At 38.1% G+C, this 17,194-nt stretch overlaps 1 protein-coding gene across 1 annotated transcript; it reads left to right on the top strand.

Annotated features, from left to right (window-relative positions):
* Nucleotides 1–2,421: 2,421 nt before the first annotated feature.
* Nucleotides 2,422–13,386, top strand: LOC116722619 (gastrin-releasing peptide receptor-like). The gene is made up of 3 exons (XM_032566785.1): nucleotides 2,422–3,274; nucleotides 7,723–8,074; nucleotides 12,170–13,386. Exons 1-3 carry the CDS (start codon nucleotides 2,859–2,861, stop codon nucleotides 12,482–12,484), a joined length of 1,083 nt encoding a protein of 360 aa, XP_032422676.1. The 5' UTR covers nucleotides 2,422–2,858; the 3' UTR covers nucleotides 12,485–13,386.
* Nucleotides 13,387–17,194: the final 3,808 nt, after the last annotated feature.

Raw genomic sequence — 17,194 nt, forward strand, 5'->3', positions numbered from 1 at the left:
GGCCAAAATTGTCAAACTGAAACCATTTTCAGGCCACAAAAAGTATTTTAAGATTTTTTTTTTCTTTTTTAAGTTTTATCTGCTCAATAATAATCTCAATTAAATTTGAAATTAGTATAGACAGAAAACGTAAAAAAGGTTTTGCACAGTTACATTATTATGAGACCGGTACTAAGTTTTTAACTTTTGGGGGTTGATTATTTATTATTTTTTAGTTTGAGTTTAGGTCGATGCTTGTGGTTCTGGTTTCTCCAAAGGTAAAATGATTGCAGAAAAGTTGTTAATAAATGGGAATCTGGTTTTTGTGCCTCCTTTTTTTTTAAAAAAGACAATGTTAGTTATCTGTAAAAAAAAAAAAATACATGTATATATATAAATATGTTGCTCTATGAGATGAAAAAGTGTCCATCTTCATCAACCACCTGTGCTTGCATTGAGGTCAGGGGGCCACACAAAATCCCTCAGAGGACCACAAATGGCCCCCGAGCCTCACTTTGGAACTCAGTGTTCCAGCTGTTTTACAGTTTTATGGAAGTTTGTGGAAATGCTGCATAGAAACTGAATGCTGCTTCTCGGTGTTTGGTTCTGGTTCTGGGGACGCAGAGCAGATCAGAACCAGAGGTTTGGAAAGTTGATACAACAGCAGCAGCTCTTTTATGTATTTTGGACCTCTGCCATTCACTGATTTATAAACTAACCGATGTCTATTCTCTGAGCTGCAGGGAGCCAGTGTAAGCACTTTAAAACCTGAGCGATGTGCTCTATCTTCCTGGTTTTACTGAGGACACCAGCAGTTGTGTTCTGGATCAGCTGTTTTAGACAGACTGTGAGGACACTGCTGCAGCAATCAGTGTGACTAAAGAAAAATACATAGATGAGTTTCTCTAGATCTTGCTGGGACATTAGTCCTGGAAATGTTCTTCAGCTGATACATTTCCAGGATGCATCACCTGATTTTATGTTTTCATATGTCCCTGGAGAATAATATGCATCATCTGGAAGTACTTTAATGCAATGCATTGTTTGATTAAAAGTCCTTATACCAGCTTCCTGTTGTTCATTCATCATGGCAGTAGGTCCAACAATTTCTTACTAGTGGAGCGTTTATCCACAGAAACATCTTCCTACCAGACACGGCCTTCACTTTAATGGGAGCACTGGAATCTATGGTGTCTGAATTTTTAGAATGGGAGTCTTCTACCTACTCATCCACTGAGTTACATGATAAATGGGAGAAGGAAGAGTACATTTAATTAAAAGTTTCAGCTGTGTTGTCCTTATAAAACGTTTTGCAATAGCATCTCCTTGGCTAAATGAGTCAACAGAAATTGCATTTTCAAAGATAACAAAAGAAACAAATGCTCAGATGGTTGACATCAATTACAGACACCTTGGCTTGTATTGTTAAAACATAATCACCTCAGACATAAAGCGACATTACAAGAAAACACTGAGCTAATAATCACTACTCGTTGTTTTCAATTAACCAGAACTTGCAGTTCTGACTTTTTCTGAATTTAATTTAGAGTTCCAGTTATTTTGAGAGTTTGCAAATTGCAACTTTGTGGTGCTTAATAACTTTTCAGCTGCTTTTTCCCCCCTCCAAAGTATAAGATGATTACTTACTGGTCATTAAGTGTGAGAAACACATTAACACATTAACTTTATTTTTTCTGCACAAACTTTTGTTCAATAGCCTCTCTGAACAATAAGAACTGGTGCATGACGAATGTAAGAGCGCACCAAGTCTGACTTTAACATAACATAATTAATGTTGGATGGGATAAAGAAACAAAGGCACAAATAATTAATGGTTAACCAAACCAATAATTATGTCCATCAACATTCAGTGTTTTGAGGGTTCTCGCTGAATAAAAAAGAAATGAGCATTATTTAAATTACTCATTTTATCATATTTTAAGGTCGGAAAAGACAAAACTTGTAAAAGTATAAAATCTTAATAAATCACCTAATGTTCCTATTGTTTTTTTTTTGGTAAAATAAGTCGAAAAGTCACTTTTCTGACACAAAAAGCCAAGCTGCTGTCTAACATATAATCACTGGTTCTACATAAATTATATCACATATCACATAGCAGCAGATACAGCAGTCCGTTGTTCTAAACAGAGACCATGCCTCTTTTCCAGGCAGATCTTTCTCACAGGAGCATGCTCAATAGTTTGACGCGGACGCTTCCTGGAGCCACCGAATGAGCATTTTCCAGAGATTCAGTTTCAAAAGAAAAGTTATAAAAGTAATTTATAATGCCCTCTTGAGCTTTATAAATTAACAGCTCAAGAGGGTTCCCCATTAAGTAGTCTTGCTGTTCCACACACTTTTTGTGAAATAAAGATCTTTAATTCAAAGGGACAATCAACCAGTCAATACTGGAGTTACACCAGAGAGCTTTAGTTGAATCAACAGCTACACAGTCAAAGTGACCCCAACGTGTTGCTTGTGTTTCCGAGGTAATAAAATTATATATATTTTTTATCTTGGATTTTACTTTTTATGTGTCCCTGTCTGCACATAACAACTATATACATGAAGACAACAGAGAGACTTTTGGCTGCTTCCATTCACCGTTTAAACGTAAGATAAAGTATTCTTCACAGCTGGGTTGACCACCTTTATCAGCATTTGATCTTGTAAACCAGTATTTTCTCTTTCAGTCTATCTGTGATTTAAATTTTGTCAGATCTTTTCATACAAGTACAAATTTCTTAGCTCCATCCCTCCAGTATCCATCCTATGCTCCATGGAGTGACGCACGACCCTGTAGGAGGGCAAATAGTTTATAAAGCTGCCAGAAAACCATCAGCAGCTCATCAGTCTGTGTCCTTCACTCTCAAGCCGCGATGTCCCTGGAGAATCAGTTGACTTCGTCGCTGGAGGACAGCGAAGCTTTGCTCCTCAATGTCTCCAAGATCCTCTGGGACTCCAGCGCGGAGCGTTACCAGTACGCCGTCTGGCTCCCGGGCATCGGAATCGCTGCGGTTTACGGGTTCATCATCCTGGTGGGTCTGGTCGGGAATATCACTCTGATGAAGACGTGTCTGCTGGTGAAGTCCATGCGCACGGTGCCCAACCTGTTCCTGTCCAGCCTGGCTCTGGGGGACCTGCTGCTGCTGGTGACCTGCGCCCCGGTGGACGCCAGCCGCTACCTGGTGGACGAGTGGCTGTTCGGGCGCGTCGGCTGCAAGCTGATCCCCTTCATCCAGCTCACCTCCGTGGGGGTCTCCGTGTTCACCCTGACTGCGCTCTCCGCTGACCGGTAACCTGCCGCGCAGACCGGAGCCGCGATATGGGCTGTTTCAACTTCGAAATGTCATTTTTACGCATCGCTATGTTTAAATTGAGCTGTTCGCAGCACTATTTATATATATTACAGCACGCTGAATAATATTAATCCACTACATTTGCAAGAGCGCCTGCAGAAAGTTTTGAAGGCGACCAATTACCAGACTAAAGTATGTTGAGGTTTAATTGGGGATGTTGCTGTGGCTGAGAATAAAATTTTAAAAATCTAGATCCTCCACAAGATATATTATATTATATTATATTATATTATATTATATTATATTATATTATATTATATTACAAATAAAAGTCAGCACATTTATTATGTTAGAAAATGTTATTCAGCCTCACAAAGCATAGTGTCTACACTTTTAAATACACATTAATAGTCTTTTCTGTAAACATGTGATCCAGTATCTTTTTTTTTTTTTTTTTTTTGCCATGACTACACACTCAAAAAGGGAAGCTTCATTGTCAAACTGTATTGTTAATATAAGAGCCTTATTGGGACAATAATTAAAAATTAGCCAAGGCAAGTTACTGTCTAGACCAGTGTTTCCCAACCCTGGTCCTCAAGGCACACTGTCCTAAATGTTTAAAGTGTTTCCTTGCTTCAGTCCAGCTGATTTCAATTGATGACAGATTAACAGGCGTTTGTTGAACTACAATCAGTTGAATCAGGCACAATAAAGCAGGGAAACCTCTAAAACATGTAGGACAGTGGGCCTTGAGGACCAGGGTTGGGAAACACTGGTCTAGACAACAATTCAGGAAAATGTGAAATTAACTTGTCACAATTCACTATTCTGACTGCCTTGTTCTAATAAGCCGATACATGAAACAGACAGAAAACTGATTAAGTAAATAAATAAATACATGTAAACATTGATTTGAATCCACAACATTGAAAACAATCAGGAAAACATACCAAGCATTAAAAAGGTGCACAGAAAATATCAACTATAATAAAGCTGATGAAACACAAGATAAAAAGCTTAAATGTTGCACCATACCAAGGTCTATCCTTTCCTCTCCTGAACATATCTAATATTATAAAGCTAAAAACAAGGGGAGAAGTAGAGGGTGGGGTCAGCATCAGTGGTGGACAATAGGATGAACCACCAAGCCTCCGTCTTTCCTCGTTGGTTCTACAGTAGATTTGGGGATTTTACAGTTTCATCTTCCTCTGCAGACCCTGACAGGTAAATGGTAGCGACTATTAATCATAAATAGAGCAATGCAGCTTTTGAACTCTGACTCTTCCTTATTAAAGACCATTTCTTTCCTTGGCCATTCATTCTAGCATTTTGCAATGGTGTCAACAACAAAGCATTTAACCTACTTAATGTCCTTAACATTTCACTGAAATGTACTGAGTTAAATTTCACTGAAAAGTTTGATTTCAGTTCAAATTGAACTGATTCTATTTTTATAAAAAGAATCCCACAGAAACCTCAGTAAAACTAATTCTGTTAAAATACTGCAGCATACTTGCACTGTTTTAGAGATTCAGAGGATTAGTTCTGATGAGCAGTTCTCCAAATCTAGGCTGATAAATCTACTTGCCCAAAGGCACAAGTTCTGCCTGGGATTTCCCCCTCTGATTACCGCTGCTCTGGTACCGTTTTGATTTTGTTCAGTGGAATTATTCATTGTTTTAACAGCCAAGCTGAGCAGCAATCTCCCAGGCAAATAATACATGCAATTTTTATTTATTCTTTTTTTTTTTTTATCACGCTTTGCAAAATTTTACCTGGAATGGACCTCCAGCAGTGCAAGGCCCAGTATGAGCGTCTGTTAGCAGATACTGACTTTTCTGCACTGATGTAGTGAATTATCAAACTTTGTTTAAGAAAATTGACAGAAACATACTTCTTCTCTTCTGAAAAACTGTAAGATTAGCATCCTAAATTTACATATATTAAGTAGAGAGGGTTATGTGGGTTGCATATAAAACTGGCTCGTAGGCAGAAGATCCTTTTTTGAATCCTGGCCTTGGTTCTTCCTGCATGCAGTTTGCATCTTGCTCCTGTGGATTCGTTGGTTGTCTCTGGGTACTCTGACTTCCTGTCCCTGCCCAGAAACATGACTTTTAGGTTAATGGGTCTCTTTAAATTGTGTGAGAGTGTGTGTGCATGTTGCTTGTTTGTTTGTCTATATGTTGCCCTGCGATGGACTGGTGACCTTTCCAGGAAGTACCCTGCATGTCTGGACATAGACCTCACTCTATCTATAGATTTATTTGGCAGGTATAGTTTTACATATATCAAGAGAGACTTTATAATTCACAAAATTAATATGAAATGCTAGACTTTTTAACATGCTCCATTCTCTGTTACACAGGAAAAATAGTATTTAGATCAAATTTTTCAACATTGCTTTGCTTCCAGAACATCACCATGTAGATAAAGATGAAGATTTCTATAAAACACAAGTATTTGCATAGTTTATTCGTTTATATTACAGTGGACAGCTGGAAAGGTCCTCAGTATACCATTGGGAGCAAATACAACTCTCTGTCAGAATTATCCATCCATTTTGTTTCATTAAAAATTGTTTGAGAAGATCCATAAACCTTCAGACTGACCCTCCAGGGAAGCAATCATCCAAAAATGCTTTCCTTCTTCTCCCAGAAACTGTGCAAAAATGTCTGTTTGAGCACACTGATGTCTAAATGCCAAATAAACTGGCATTAAAATAAAATAAAGGTTCATGAACATTTCTAAGTCTTATTGTAGAAAAATCTAATTCAAAAATTGTAGTAATTTATATTGAAAGTGCAGCTATTTCAATGCTTTACAGTTTGTTTGAGAAAAACAAAAACATTCACATGTTAAGCTGAAACAGCCACTTACTAAAACCAAATGTTTGTATAAAATTGGATTCATTTTGGGAAAAGGTCAGTTTTACTACTCAACAAAAAGAATCCATCAACCAACCCAGGATTTTTTAAAAACACTTTATTTATTTATTTTTATAATTTCAGGAGGGTTTTTTTTTTCCTATCACAAAACACCAACAATTTAATATGCATACTGCTTCAAGATTATTAAATAAACGTCAATTTGCTAGACCAATGTAACTTAAAATCCATGGTGTAATTCTTTCAAAATATACAATTTTTCCAAGCATAGCCACCTAAACACCAGCAAGTATTGCAAAAGCAATCTTAAGTCGGTTGTTGTTTTGTTTTGATTCTTTAGTCCAGAGACACAGCATTCATTTACAAAGAGAAGAAAAACATTTTTCTTTTAAGTATTGAAAACTAAGGTCGGTAGAGCTTTGAAGTTTTAAGTGCAGAGATGATTTGTCGATTGTGGAGCGAACACATAGATAGAGCGAACACATAGAGCTATCATGACAGAGAGAGATATCTATCTTCACTTTTAGTGGAGATAAAGCGCAATAACATGTCAAAAGCTTTTAGCGTTTTCAGCCTTATTCTACTGCCATCTTGTTCTTCTGAGAAGAGAAAATATCAGAGTTAGGCAGGTGTGTTTGGATTGGACATTCACCAGCAGTCAGGATTAATCAGATGTTCTCCACATGCAGTGTAGATAGCCTGCTGTTCCTGTCATTCAAAGCTTGCTTTGATTTCCTCTGTTGTGAAGTTAGCTTTTTACAAATGAGCTCTTTTCCTTCATGACTTGAACTGCCGGCTTCATGCTAATGTTTGATGGAGTTATGCTTAAATCTGAAAACCTCCTCCTGCTTTTGGACCTGATTACATGAAGACTGCAACGCACACAAAGAGCTTGGATCTGACGTTGCAATGCATCGAAAGAATACGTGACGTTTGGAGACCTGCAGTTATTGACTCGGCAGAAACTTGGTGACCTCTCTTCATGCTGCACAACAGCATCCTCTGATGTCACGCTGAGATTTTATGTGGCCGACCAATTTGTGTCTGTGTAGGTGTTGTTCCCAATCTCTTCCACTTTATTATGAGAAAACGTTAAGGGACCAAGCAGTGAAGTCACAGAGGACACAGGAAAAATGTCTTCAAAGTGGGTTTTTATATCAGCCACCTGGAAATGTGGTAACTGCCTGAGGAGAATCACAAGCTGCTTTTATTGCTGTACATGGCAACATTTCAACCACAAATGGAGTCTCTTCAGTTTCATTGTGGGGTGAAAGCTAACAGACTCAGATGGTTCTGCTCTTTGAAGTAATTTTCCTTTGTTGCTTTTCCATTTTAGGTTGAAGTGAAAACTTAGAACTAGTTTATTAACCCCCTGAGACCTATACAGCTTTATTAGTTGTGCTTTGCTTGATGGATGTTTCTTTTACTGAAGCAGTCATCGAAATTGGACCAATAAACCTAATTCTAGATTTAACTGATTGCTAACTCAAGGTCAAGGTCAAGAATTTGTCTGATTTTGAGAAAAAGCTGACAGCCAAAACCTGGTCTTCGTTTCTCAGGTACCAAGCTATCGTCAAACCGTTGGACATCAACAGATCGAGCGCCACTCTAAGCATCGGCCTGCGCGTGGGGACCATCTGGATGCTCTCTGTCACCCTGGCCATTCCCGAGGCCGTCTTCTCCGACCTGCACACCTTCACCACCAGCTACACCAACGTGACGTTTGTGACGTGCGCCCCCTATCCTCACGCCGGAGAACTGCATCCGAAGATCCACTCCACTGCCTCCTTCCTCGTCTTCTACATCATCCCTCTGCTCATCATTTCTATTTACTACTGCTTCATCGCTCGCAGCCTGATCCGGAGCTCAGCAGACATCTCTGCAGAGGGACACCTGCATCTCCACAAACAGGTGTGGATCGGGACGCCACAGTGAAACTTTAGTAAATGGCCGTGTTTATTTATCATCCATCACATATTTAGGATGACGTAAAACTCTCTTATGCACAACAAAGACTTGAGACAAACTGCAAAAAAACATTGGAAAAAAATCTCCCAGAGGTAAAAAGTGATTTCTGTGACACATAGAAACAAATACACAGTTCCCAATTTCACACAAAACACTTACAAAGTTGTTCACACCACTGATGAAGACTTATAAAGTAAAGTTCGTTCATTAAGGACCTACTACAGATTTAAAAACTATTAAAAAGATGAGAATTAAGACGAGAATAAAACACAATAGCAAGATGATTAGAAAGCTGAAATAAATGGCATTTTGTAGAAAAAGAAAGATGAAACTGACGCATCAATGAAACAAAAATACAATAAACACTGAAAGCAGTAAAACGAAAGCTCTTGTTAAAAACCCTCAAAACAAAGTCACCTTTTTTGCTGCAGCAAAACCCCATACTGAAAAGAAATCCAATATTTAATTTGAGTACATTTATTCTGTTAGTAAAACAATCAAATTAAATCAAATTTGACACAATTGTTTGTAGCTCTATCAATGTTTCAGAACAAAACTGAAGTGCTCTTTAAATCAATGCTCTTTCACAGCTGATCAGATTTTCTCTAAAGTTTTAATCAGAAACTGAAGTCTTTGCTTCCTTTAGGTATAAATATGATGTTACTAATGGACCCATTTCTTCCAAAAACTTTGCAGCTCCTGTTATAAAAGAGTAAAAGAAAAGTACCAGCTTTATAAATGTTTCTGTTCTGTTTACTTTTTGGAAATTATTAATTGGTAATATTTGAGGATTTTCAACAAAAAAAAATTACCAGAACTTATCACTTTACAAATGAACTGAAATCAAAGGGGTTGATTTCTCTAAACTTGATTTCAAAGTCTAAAAATCTTGGAACTTTCAAACTAGAGAATAAGTTATCCTGGACAAAATGCAGACTATTTGAAAGACAATTTGAGAATTTTGTTTGTGTAAGCTGAAAAAAAAGAACAATTTGGCATTTTAGTCCAAATGTAAAAGCCACAGTTCAGTTGTTCAGTTTGAATTTATGCTGTTTAAGGATCAAGCAGGAGGTCAAGTGGCTTTTTATTGACCATGAAAAGACAATAAACTGATGGGTAAAATCTCAAAATGCGATGAAGCAAATCAAAGGCAAAGCAAATCCATTTATTATAAATGAATACTAAATAATTATTTACACTCACCAAGAAAAAAAGTACAGTAAAAATAAACACACATATAAAACAAAATGCGTAAAACACATTTTTCAAACTCATCCAGGCCTGGAAAAAAAAACATAAAGACAAATCCGTACAATTTCTAGAGAGCTTAGCAACCTTCAGGGCAAGATTGTGCTGCTGCCATAAGGATACATTTTTAAAGACCATCTTTATTGGGATTTAATATAAACATGAGGTTTATATTACTGTAACCTTCAGTACAATTGCATAAGATATTTATCATTCTGTCAAACAGCAACACAACTTCATATTCCCTCATTCTCCCTTATTTCCACAAGAAGCAACTATCAGCACATATACCTTCATAAAATATACAACTCCAAGTTTTATTCTTTGATTATTGAGTCTGAGGCTGTGTCTGGAGTGGCGCTTCTTCACTGAATACTTAAAGTAACATTCTTTGCTTTACTGCAGACAAGAGGCTTCGCACCCAAAACAACAGTAATTGATTTTTATATTGGATGTAGCAGCAGCATCTGATGGATGAATACAAATTTCTCCCTCGTCTATTGTCAATAGAAAAGGAAGGCTGCTCAAACAAAGAAAACAAAAGTTAGACAGAATGAATGTCGACGTATAAAAGGAAAGGTACACCATTATGTCATTTTAGCTAAAAGAAACTCGGATTATTTCCTAAAGAAAAACACTTATTTGACTGTTTTTAGCTGTTACATGGACGTGACAACAAACATATTCTATATAAAACCAATTGAAATATGCTAAGGCACCTGCAGGGAATGATGGTTATTTTGTGACTAATTTCCTTGTGCAAATTGAATAAAAAGGAAATGATCTGTTAGAAATAATCATGAAAACCAGCCTGCCAGTATTTCTATACCACAGATTGTCTCTGTCTCGGTCTTTCAGTAGCTCTGGTTGCATATCAATTCTCTCGGTCCAGAAGGTTCACGGTTAACCTGCTTTGCTCTTTACACTCTTGATTGTCTATGGATTATACAAAGAAGTGATGATGTCTGAAGTGCTGATCTCAAAGGAGGTGTAAAGAAGATTTTCTTCCCTCCGGTAGTTGTCTTGTTTCCAAGTTAATCGACTAAATCTCACCACTTAAGAGCTGTGAATCAAATAGTTCCTTTTTGAAAATCTGCAAGACGCTGTTCGGTGTTAGTCCAGACTTTAAAGAACAAATAGCTACTAATTAAGTATTTCTGGAAGAAAAAACTTCTTATTATTTTCACCTCAGCTGACTCCTTTCGGTGTGGAGGAGTAGCAGCTCCACTCCGAGCTCCTCACTCTTTCTCTGAGGGAGAGACCCAGCCGCTCTGCGGAGGAAGCTCAGTTCAGCAGCTTGTATCTGAGAATACAAGATACCCCCTGCTTGTATCTAGGGAGTTTTTTTAATCAGTTTATATTCTTAATGTCTTTTTCTGAGAGCAAAGTGGAATCAGAATCAGATTCCTTGCCTGTGTGCACAAACTTGGGGAATAAAACTGAATCTGATGGATAGCAACACAGGTTCTGTACAGTAACATTTCCTCTTATTACACTATTTTTACCCCTTGACCATGTCACCATATTTGTGACATTACAAATACAGACTTGGAGCATTGTATCCATCACAGACCATCACAAAGTAAAGCATAATGGCGAGGAAAGGATAAATAGTTTTCAAATGTTATTTTAAGCAAAAAAAGAGAAAGTATGGAAAGTGTATGAGTGTAATCTGCTTTCCTGCTTTCATGCCTCGCAGAACCACCTTTCACTATAATTCCATCTGCAAGTCTTTTTGGGTTCGTCTCTGTTTTATTCATCTACCGAATGCAAGTTTTGCCCATTCACCTTCGCAAAAATGTTCGCGCTCAGTCAGTTTTGGTGGAGAGCATCTGTGAGCATTGAGTTTCAAGTCTAAATCCGCCGTTGTTTTTTCTAACACATAAATACGCTTGCACCATTTTATCTGTCATTTTCAGGTACATTTTCCTGCTAGAAAGTTCAACTCCACCCGAGTCTTATGTTACAAATAACCTCTGCTTTTGTGATCTCCATCGACCTTCCCATCAACTCCAACCAATCCTGCTGATTGCACGGCGCCTGCTGGCGCCATGTTTCAACATGGAAATTTTGCATTATGGGTGATGTGCACCATAATGTAGCATCTAATTTAACATCTGTTTTTGTCATGAAGGCTAAAAAGTTCCTTTATAGTCTCGTCTGTCATCTATTTTTAGCACAATGTTTGGAGAACAATTTATTCATGTTGGCTTCAGAACCAGGGTTAAATAATGCAGCCCTGTCAGCAGGGCTTCTCCAGTAATGTAGGTCAAACTCTGGGATTTGTGTAGGCCATTTTCAATAAACTACGGTTTCATCCTTTAAAAATGGCAAGATGCTCTCCTTTGCTTGATTTTCAGATGTATAATTGGGCAATTTTCTCTGAAATACATTCAATGTGAACAATTAAAATAAATTGATCCAATTTTCCGCTGAGTGACAGGTGAGCCTCACTTGGATATCAGTGTGTACCAGGGGTGTCAAACTCCAGTCCTCAAGGGCCGCTGTCCTGCAACGTTTAGATGTGCCTCTGCTGCACCACACCTGAATAGAATAATTAGGTCATTAGCAGGATTCTGGAGAACTGATCTACACAAGGAGGAGGTAATTAAACCATTTCATTCCAGTGTTTTGTACCTGTGGCACATCTAAACACTGCAGGCCTTTGAGGACTGGAGTTTGACACCTGTGGTGCAGGCAAATATTTGATGACAACCAATTAAAGCTAAAGTGGTAACACAATTGCTGAAGACACTCTAGTGTAATTTCTCCTTCTTCTTCTACTGCCAGATCAAGTCCAGGAAGCGTCTGGCCAAAACCGTGCTGGTGTTCGTGGGCCTGTTTGCTCTCTGCTGGCTCCCCAGTCACGTCATCTACCTCTACCGCTCCTACCACTACGACCAGGTGGACACGTCGCTGGCTCACTTCATCGCCAGCGTGTGTGCTCGCATCCTGGCCTTCACCAACTCCTGCGTGAATCCTTTTGCGCTTTACTTGATGAGCAAGAGCTTCAGCAAGCACTTCAGGAACCAGCTGCTGTGCTGCAGCTCTCCCAGACGGCTGTACAGTCAAAACAGCGCGAGCACAAACGTGACCTCCGTCTGAAGGAGTCCTGTTTCCTCCAACCAAACACATGTGCTTTACCAGGACTCTGCCACCTTTGATTCTCTTGGATGTGTTGGTAAATTATTCTCAGTTTGTCGGGAAAGGGAAGTAACGTCAGTAAAGCTGATTTTAGATACTGGTTGGTAAACTAGTCCATGGTGGGAATGGATCATTTTTGTTGGGGGTATTCTCTGAATGTTAAATATAAACTTAAATCCAACAGCACTGTTTGTGCCATTTGTGGTTTAGCAAGAGATTTAAATAATGCAAATAAAGGGGTGTTTATTGCTCCCATATTGATAAACCAGACAGGCTGTTCCTTTACTCTGCATGTTTTGGTTTGATGTAGTGGTCGCTTAAAAAGCCGAAAGTGGATTTTCAGCTTTGGCCTTGCTGGAGCTTCGTTGCCAGTTTTTGAAACCATTTCATCCACTGTGACTGCTTATAGTTTACACGTCCCAAAAACGACGCAGACATCCGTCACTCCGTGGAGCATCTTTTCTAAGCAGCTCATATTACGTGAATGGTAATCTATATTTTCAAATATGGGTAATATGTACAGTAAAAGGGAAATTTATGTGGGGACATTTTCAAGATCCAGAGCTGAATAATTAACGGTTGTTTTATCATGAACAAAATAAAAGATTTTCCATGAGTTGAAACATCTCAATTAAAAACAAAAACAAGGAAATATCTTTCTCTTTTGCACTTGAGACGTTGTTATTAATTATTAAATGTTCTGTATTTAAACAAAAAAACTGTTGTTGGACCATTTTGGACCTAACTGTGATGGTGTTTATGATGTCTTTGTTGGCTTTGCGTCTGTATTGTTATTGTCATTGTTTAAATTATCACATTGTAGTCCTTTTTCATTTGACGCAAAATAAAAAGGAAACTACAAACATTTTTGACTTATTTGTTGATTATTCAGACAGCAATAAAGTTAAACATCCAAAAACAACATATGGGTCTTGCAAAAACTATCCACATGAATTATATAGTGACGAATTTAAACTCTATGATCCGACTTACTGAACATGTTTTACAACTTAACAGTTTCTGAGCGTGAGGATGAGGCAAAGAGGTGGAAACAATTTAGGAAATCCTCTCTAAATGGTTATGTGTCCAATTTTTCTGAAAGGAGAACAATATCTAAACCCAGATATTAAATTAATTCATTTATAGTTAGTAGTCTGGGAATAATGTCTTTCACTTGTGAAAGGATACACTGATTTTATGAACAGCTGCAGAAATATGTCACTTAGCAAAGAGCATGAATAACTAACCTGAGGCATTTTGAGGTTTTCATTGCTCAGGTGATGTTACGTGCACAGAGATTTTATTTCTTAGACAAGAGATGGTTATTTGTACAGCAACATTTATATGACAGGCAACAGAAGGTGCTTCACAGAACACAAAGGAACAGAGATAAGAGAAACACAAAATACATTTCAAATACTAAGACGTTGAGTATTATTTTTAAAAAGGAGATTTGAAAGCGCAACTTTAAAAAAAAAAGGAGCCGTTTACTGAAATGCAGCTATAAACTGATTTCCATCCTGATTTAAAAGAGCCATCTGTGGCTGCACACGTCAGATTTCAATGGAGTTTGTTTTATCACTGGTTTTACCAAAATTCTGCACTGATTAAATTTCTTTAAATGAATAAATTTGTGCAGATGGAGTTTCATAAATCTCGTATGATTTTAAAGCCCTTTTTTGGCGCCAACATAAATTCTGTTCAGGGTTGCTGTATTGATGCTCATGAAAACGAAAGATTTTCTTAATGTTTTATAGCCAGAGAGTCAAATTCATGTAGCTTTACAAATTGACAGTAAACTGAAATGTTTAAAAATTTTTTTTTTTTTTTTTTTTTTATTAGAACAGGCTTTGTTTTGATCATTCTGGCTCAATGCACATTTAAGTTTTAATATATATATTTTTTGTCATTAATGAGCAACATTAAGTTTGGTTGACTTGACATCCAACTCAGAAAGTTTGTTTTTACTTCCACATTTCCACTACAGAAGACCTTTAATGCTGCAGGATTACATTATCTCTCTTATGCACTGACTGACATCTACATGTCTACAGATAATTATCTTAATCTCCTATGGGGTCTTTTCTGTTTTTGCTCTGATCTACAGTCCACAATCATGGCTGTAGATTATGGACTGTTTGCTTTCTTGATTGTGTCTTTTAAATGAAATCCTGCAAATGAGAAATCTAATTTAAAGACTGAAAGAAATAAGGAAAAAAATAAGATTTAGACTTTAATTGTGAAAAAATGCATGTCAGTACTAAATCTTACATTTACGTTTTCATGCACCTGCAGAATTAATTAAATCTGATCTTGCTTGGTCTGTGTTGTTTAGCTAAAGTTTGTAAGTTTAGAGGAAATGCTAGAAAAACTTTTTTTTTTTTAAAAAACAGCGCACACAGAAAACATAAAAGACTGATTAACTGAACTGAATCTACAGGCTTAACATGAACTCATTGTCTGCATTTTGAGGATGTGTTCTTTAGATTTCAGGGTATTTCCAGTTCTGAGTCGGCTTCAAATGGGACACGAAGCTTAAACAATTACAGAGACGTGCCCAGAAGTTTCCCTGAGCAGATGCCTGAACCGATGCCAACAGAGCAACACTGTGTGCAAAATCCAAACATGGGGCCTGACGGTTCCCAAACCAGACGCCCTCCTCTCTGCCGCTGTGTTGAGATTTTGTCCATGAACACCAAACAAATGATGACAAGTCGTCCACCCTGCTGGAGTTCAGCCTGCGCTTGTAAAAACCTTCTGTTATTCACAGGATTAAAAATATATATATATTAAATGTATGCCATTAGAGTAAGACCAATTTTAAAAAACTATATAAATTCTGTCAAATTTGTCTGTATTTCATCTTACTTCCCACTTTAAGAGACTCGCTGTGATGCTGTCTCCTGGGTAATCATTAATAATTACTTTTGAAAAATAAGCTTTTAGTTGAATTGATTTTTTTACACAAGACAGTCCCTCAGGCTGTTTGTCTTATCTTCTCCCTCAGAGGAGCACATCTGAATGGATTTGTAAAGTAAAGTGTTGAATCATTCTCAAGTGTAGAAATGCCAGACATTGACTGGTCGGACCATCTTCTTGTAACTTCACGGTAACCCCGCTGCGAAAGGCATACAACACCCTCAAATTGATTTCATCCACCAATGAAATACAGGTCTTCTTGCTTTACTCGCGACTCCAGCAAAGGTTACAGAAATAGAAAAACGCGTAGCAAAGCAGCGTGCATCTCTTTCAGACAGTTCTTCTGAAGGCTGAGGTTTTTTCTTCGCTATTTAGCTAAAGCCTTGTCAATTCAAATCTGCCCGGACAGCATTTTTCAGGTCTCTGCTGAGGTGACCTTTCAGAGTGGCATTTGGAAATTAATTCCCCTTGAGCAACACCAGCCACCAAACACAGAGCGTCCAAACACGGCTCACCCTTCACTCCTTTACAAGCCTCAGTTTGGGTTTTGTTTCTGTTTGTAAATTTTTATTAAGGGAAGTGTAAATCTGAATTTAAAAAAAAGGAAAAAAAACACATTAGCAAGATGGTGGTACCAGATATAACGAGAGCAATGCCCCCAGGTGTTCTGAATTTCTCACACACATCTTGAGAGACAAATAAACAAAGCAGAGGGGGATTCAACTAATTTCCTCTGCTTCATTCAATTAGTAATCTGACTTTTACTCTTTTATGCCCTAGGGTATCCTAAAGTCTTTAATATGGGAGAATTTTTCTGTTATAATCCAGAAGCACACGTTTTCAGTCTGAAAGCAGGATTTCATGTACTCAAGACTTCTCCTCGCGCTCAGACATATGCTGGGACTCTTTGCTTGCTTATGAAACATTTTCTGCTTGCTTCTGGAACAAAAATGCACCGTTTCCTGGCAACCTCTCAACCAATAGAATGAAAGTGTTGTACTGGGTGCGTTTGCTTCCTTCTAGCGGGTGTGCCTGTGTGGCTACTATCAATAGCAACCTGCACCGTAGGGAGTTGGTTGCGTGAACAAAATCCTGCTCAAGATCAGTAGCTGTTAGAAATCAGTATCACTGCTGGCGAATGTTTAGCGTAACACGGAGCAGAAATCTGAGGCCGTTGTTTCTCCCCACATCCATCATTTAAATATAGTTCAATGAATCGAGAACCTTGCAAAGGTATGAACACCTATTGTTCGTTTTCACATTTTTCACCAGGCTACAGTCAGAAATTTCAGGTAATATAATAATACAGCATAGTGGACATTGGAAGTCAATGGATGTTTAACAAACACAATTCTGAAAAGTGCGGTGTGCGTCTGCTTTTCTTTATTGGTCCGGCACTCTTCCTATTAACTATAAACTAGTACCCTGTTGATAGCCAACATAGCTTCACAAACTTCTGCAAGTGTGCAGGTGCGTGCGTGTGTGTGTGGGACGGGAGGGTGGAGGGGAACAATCTGTTCCAGTTTAGCCTGGTGGCATGCCTTCAAGTTTTTTTAAAGGTAAAAAACTGTTTATCACATTATGACTCTTTCTGTAACATCCGCACAAGCTAGCTATATCTTGAGGGAACATTTCAGAGGGGTTTGGTTGACCACTAACCTGATTTGACAACCGAGGGAGGAGGGGGGAAGAAGGAGAAAAGGCCCTAGAGGCTCTTGCCCCTGTTGCCCATATCAGAAACCACCACTGTTC

Source organism: Xiphophorus hellerii, chromosome 7 (genome assembly GCF_003331165.1).
Source record: "Xiphophorus hellerii strain 12219 chromosome 7, Xiphophorus_hellerii-4.1, whole genome shotgun sequence".
In the NCBI taxonomy this organism is placed as follows: domain Eukaryota; kingdom Metazoa; phylum Chordata; class Actinopteri; order Cyprinodontiformes; family Poeciliidae; genus Xiphophorus; species Xiphophorus hellerii.

Coding starts and splice junctions, on each gene's coding strand:
- LOC116722619 (XM_032566785.1), top strand. CDS start 2,859: ATGTCCCTGGAGAATCAGTTGACTTCGTCGCTGGAGGACAGCGAAGCT. Junction 3,275..7,722: donor ACTGCGCTCTCCGCTGACCG/GTAACCTGCCGC, acceptor TTCGTTTCTCAG/GTACCAAGCTATCGTCAAAC. Junction 8,075..12,169: donor ACCTGCATCTCCACAAACAG/GTGTGGATCGGG, acceptor TTCTACTGCCAG/ATCAAGTCCAGGAAGCGTCT.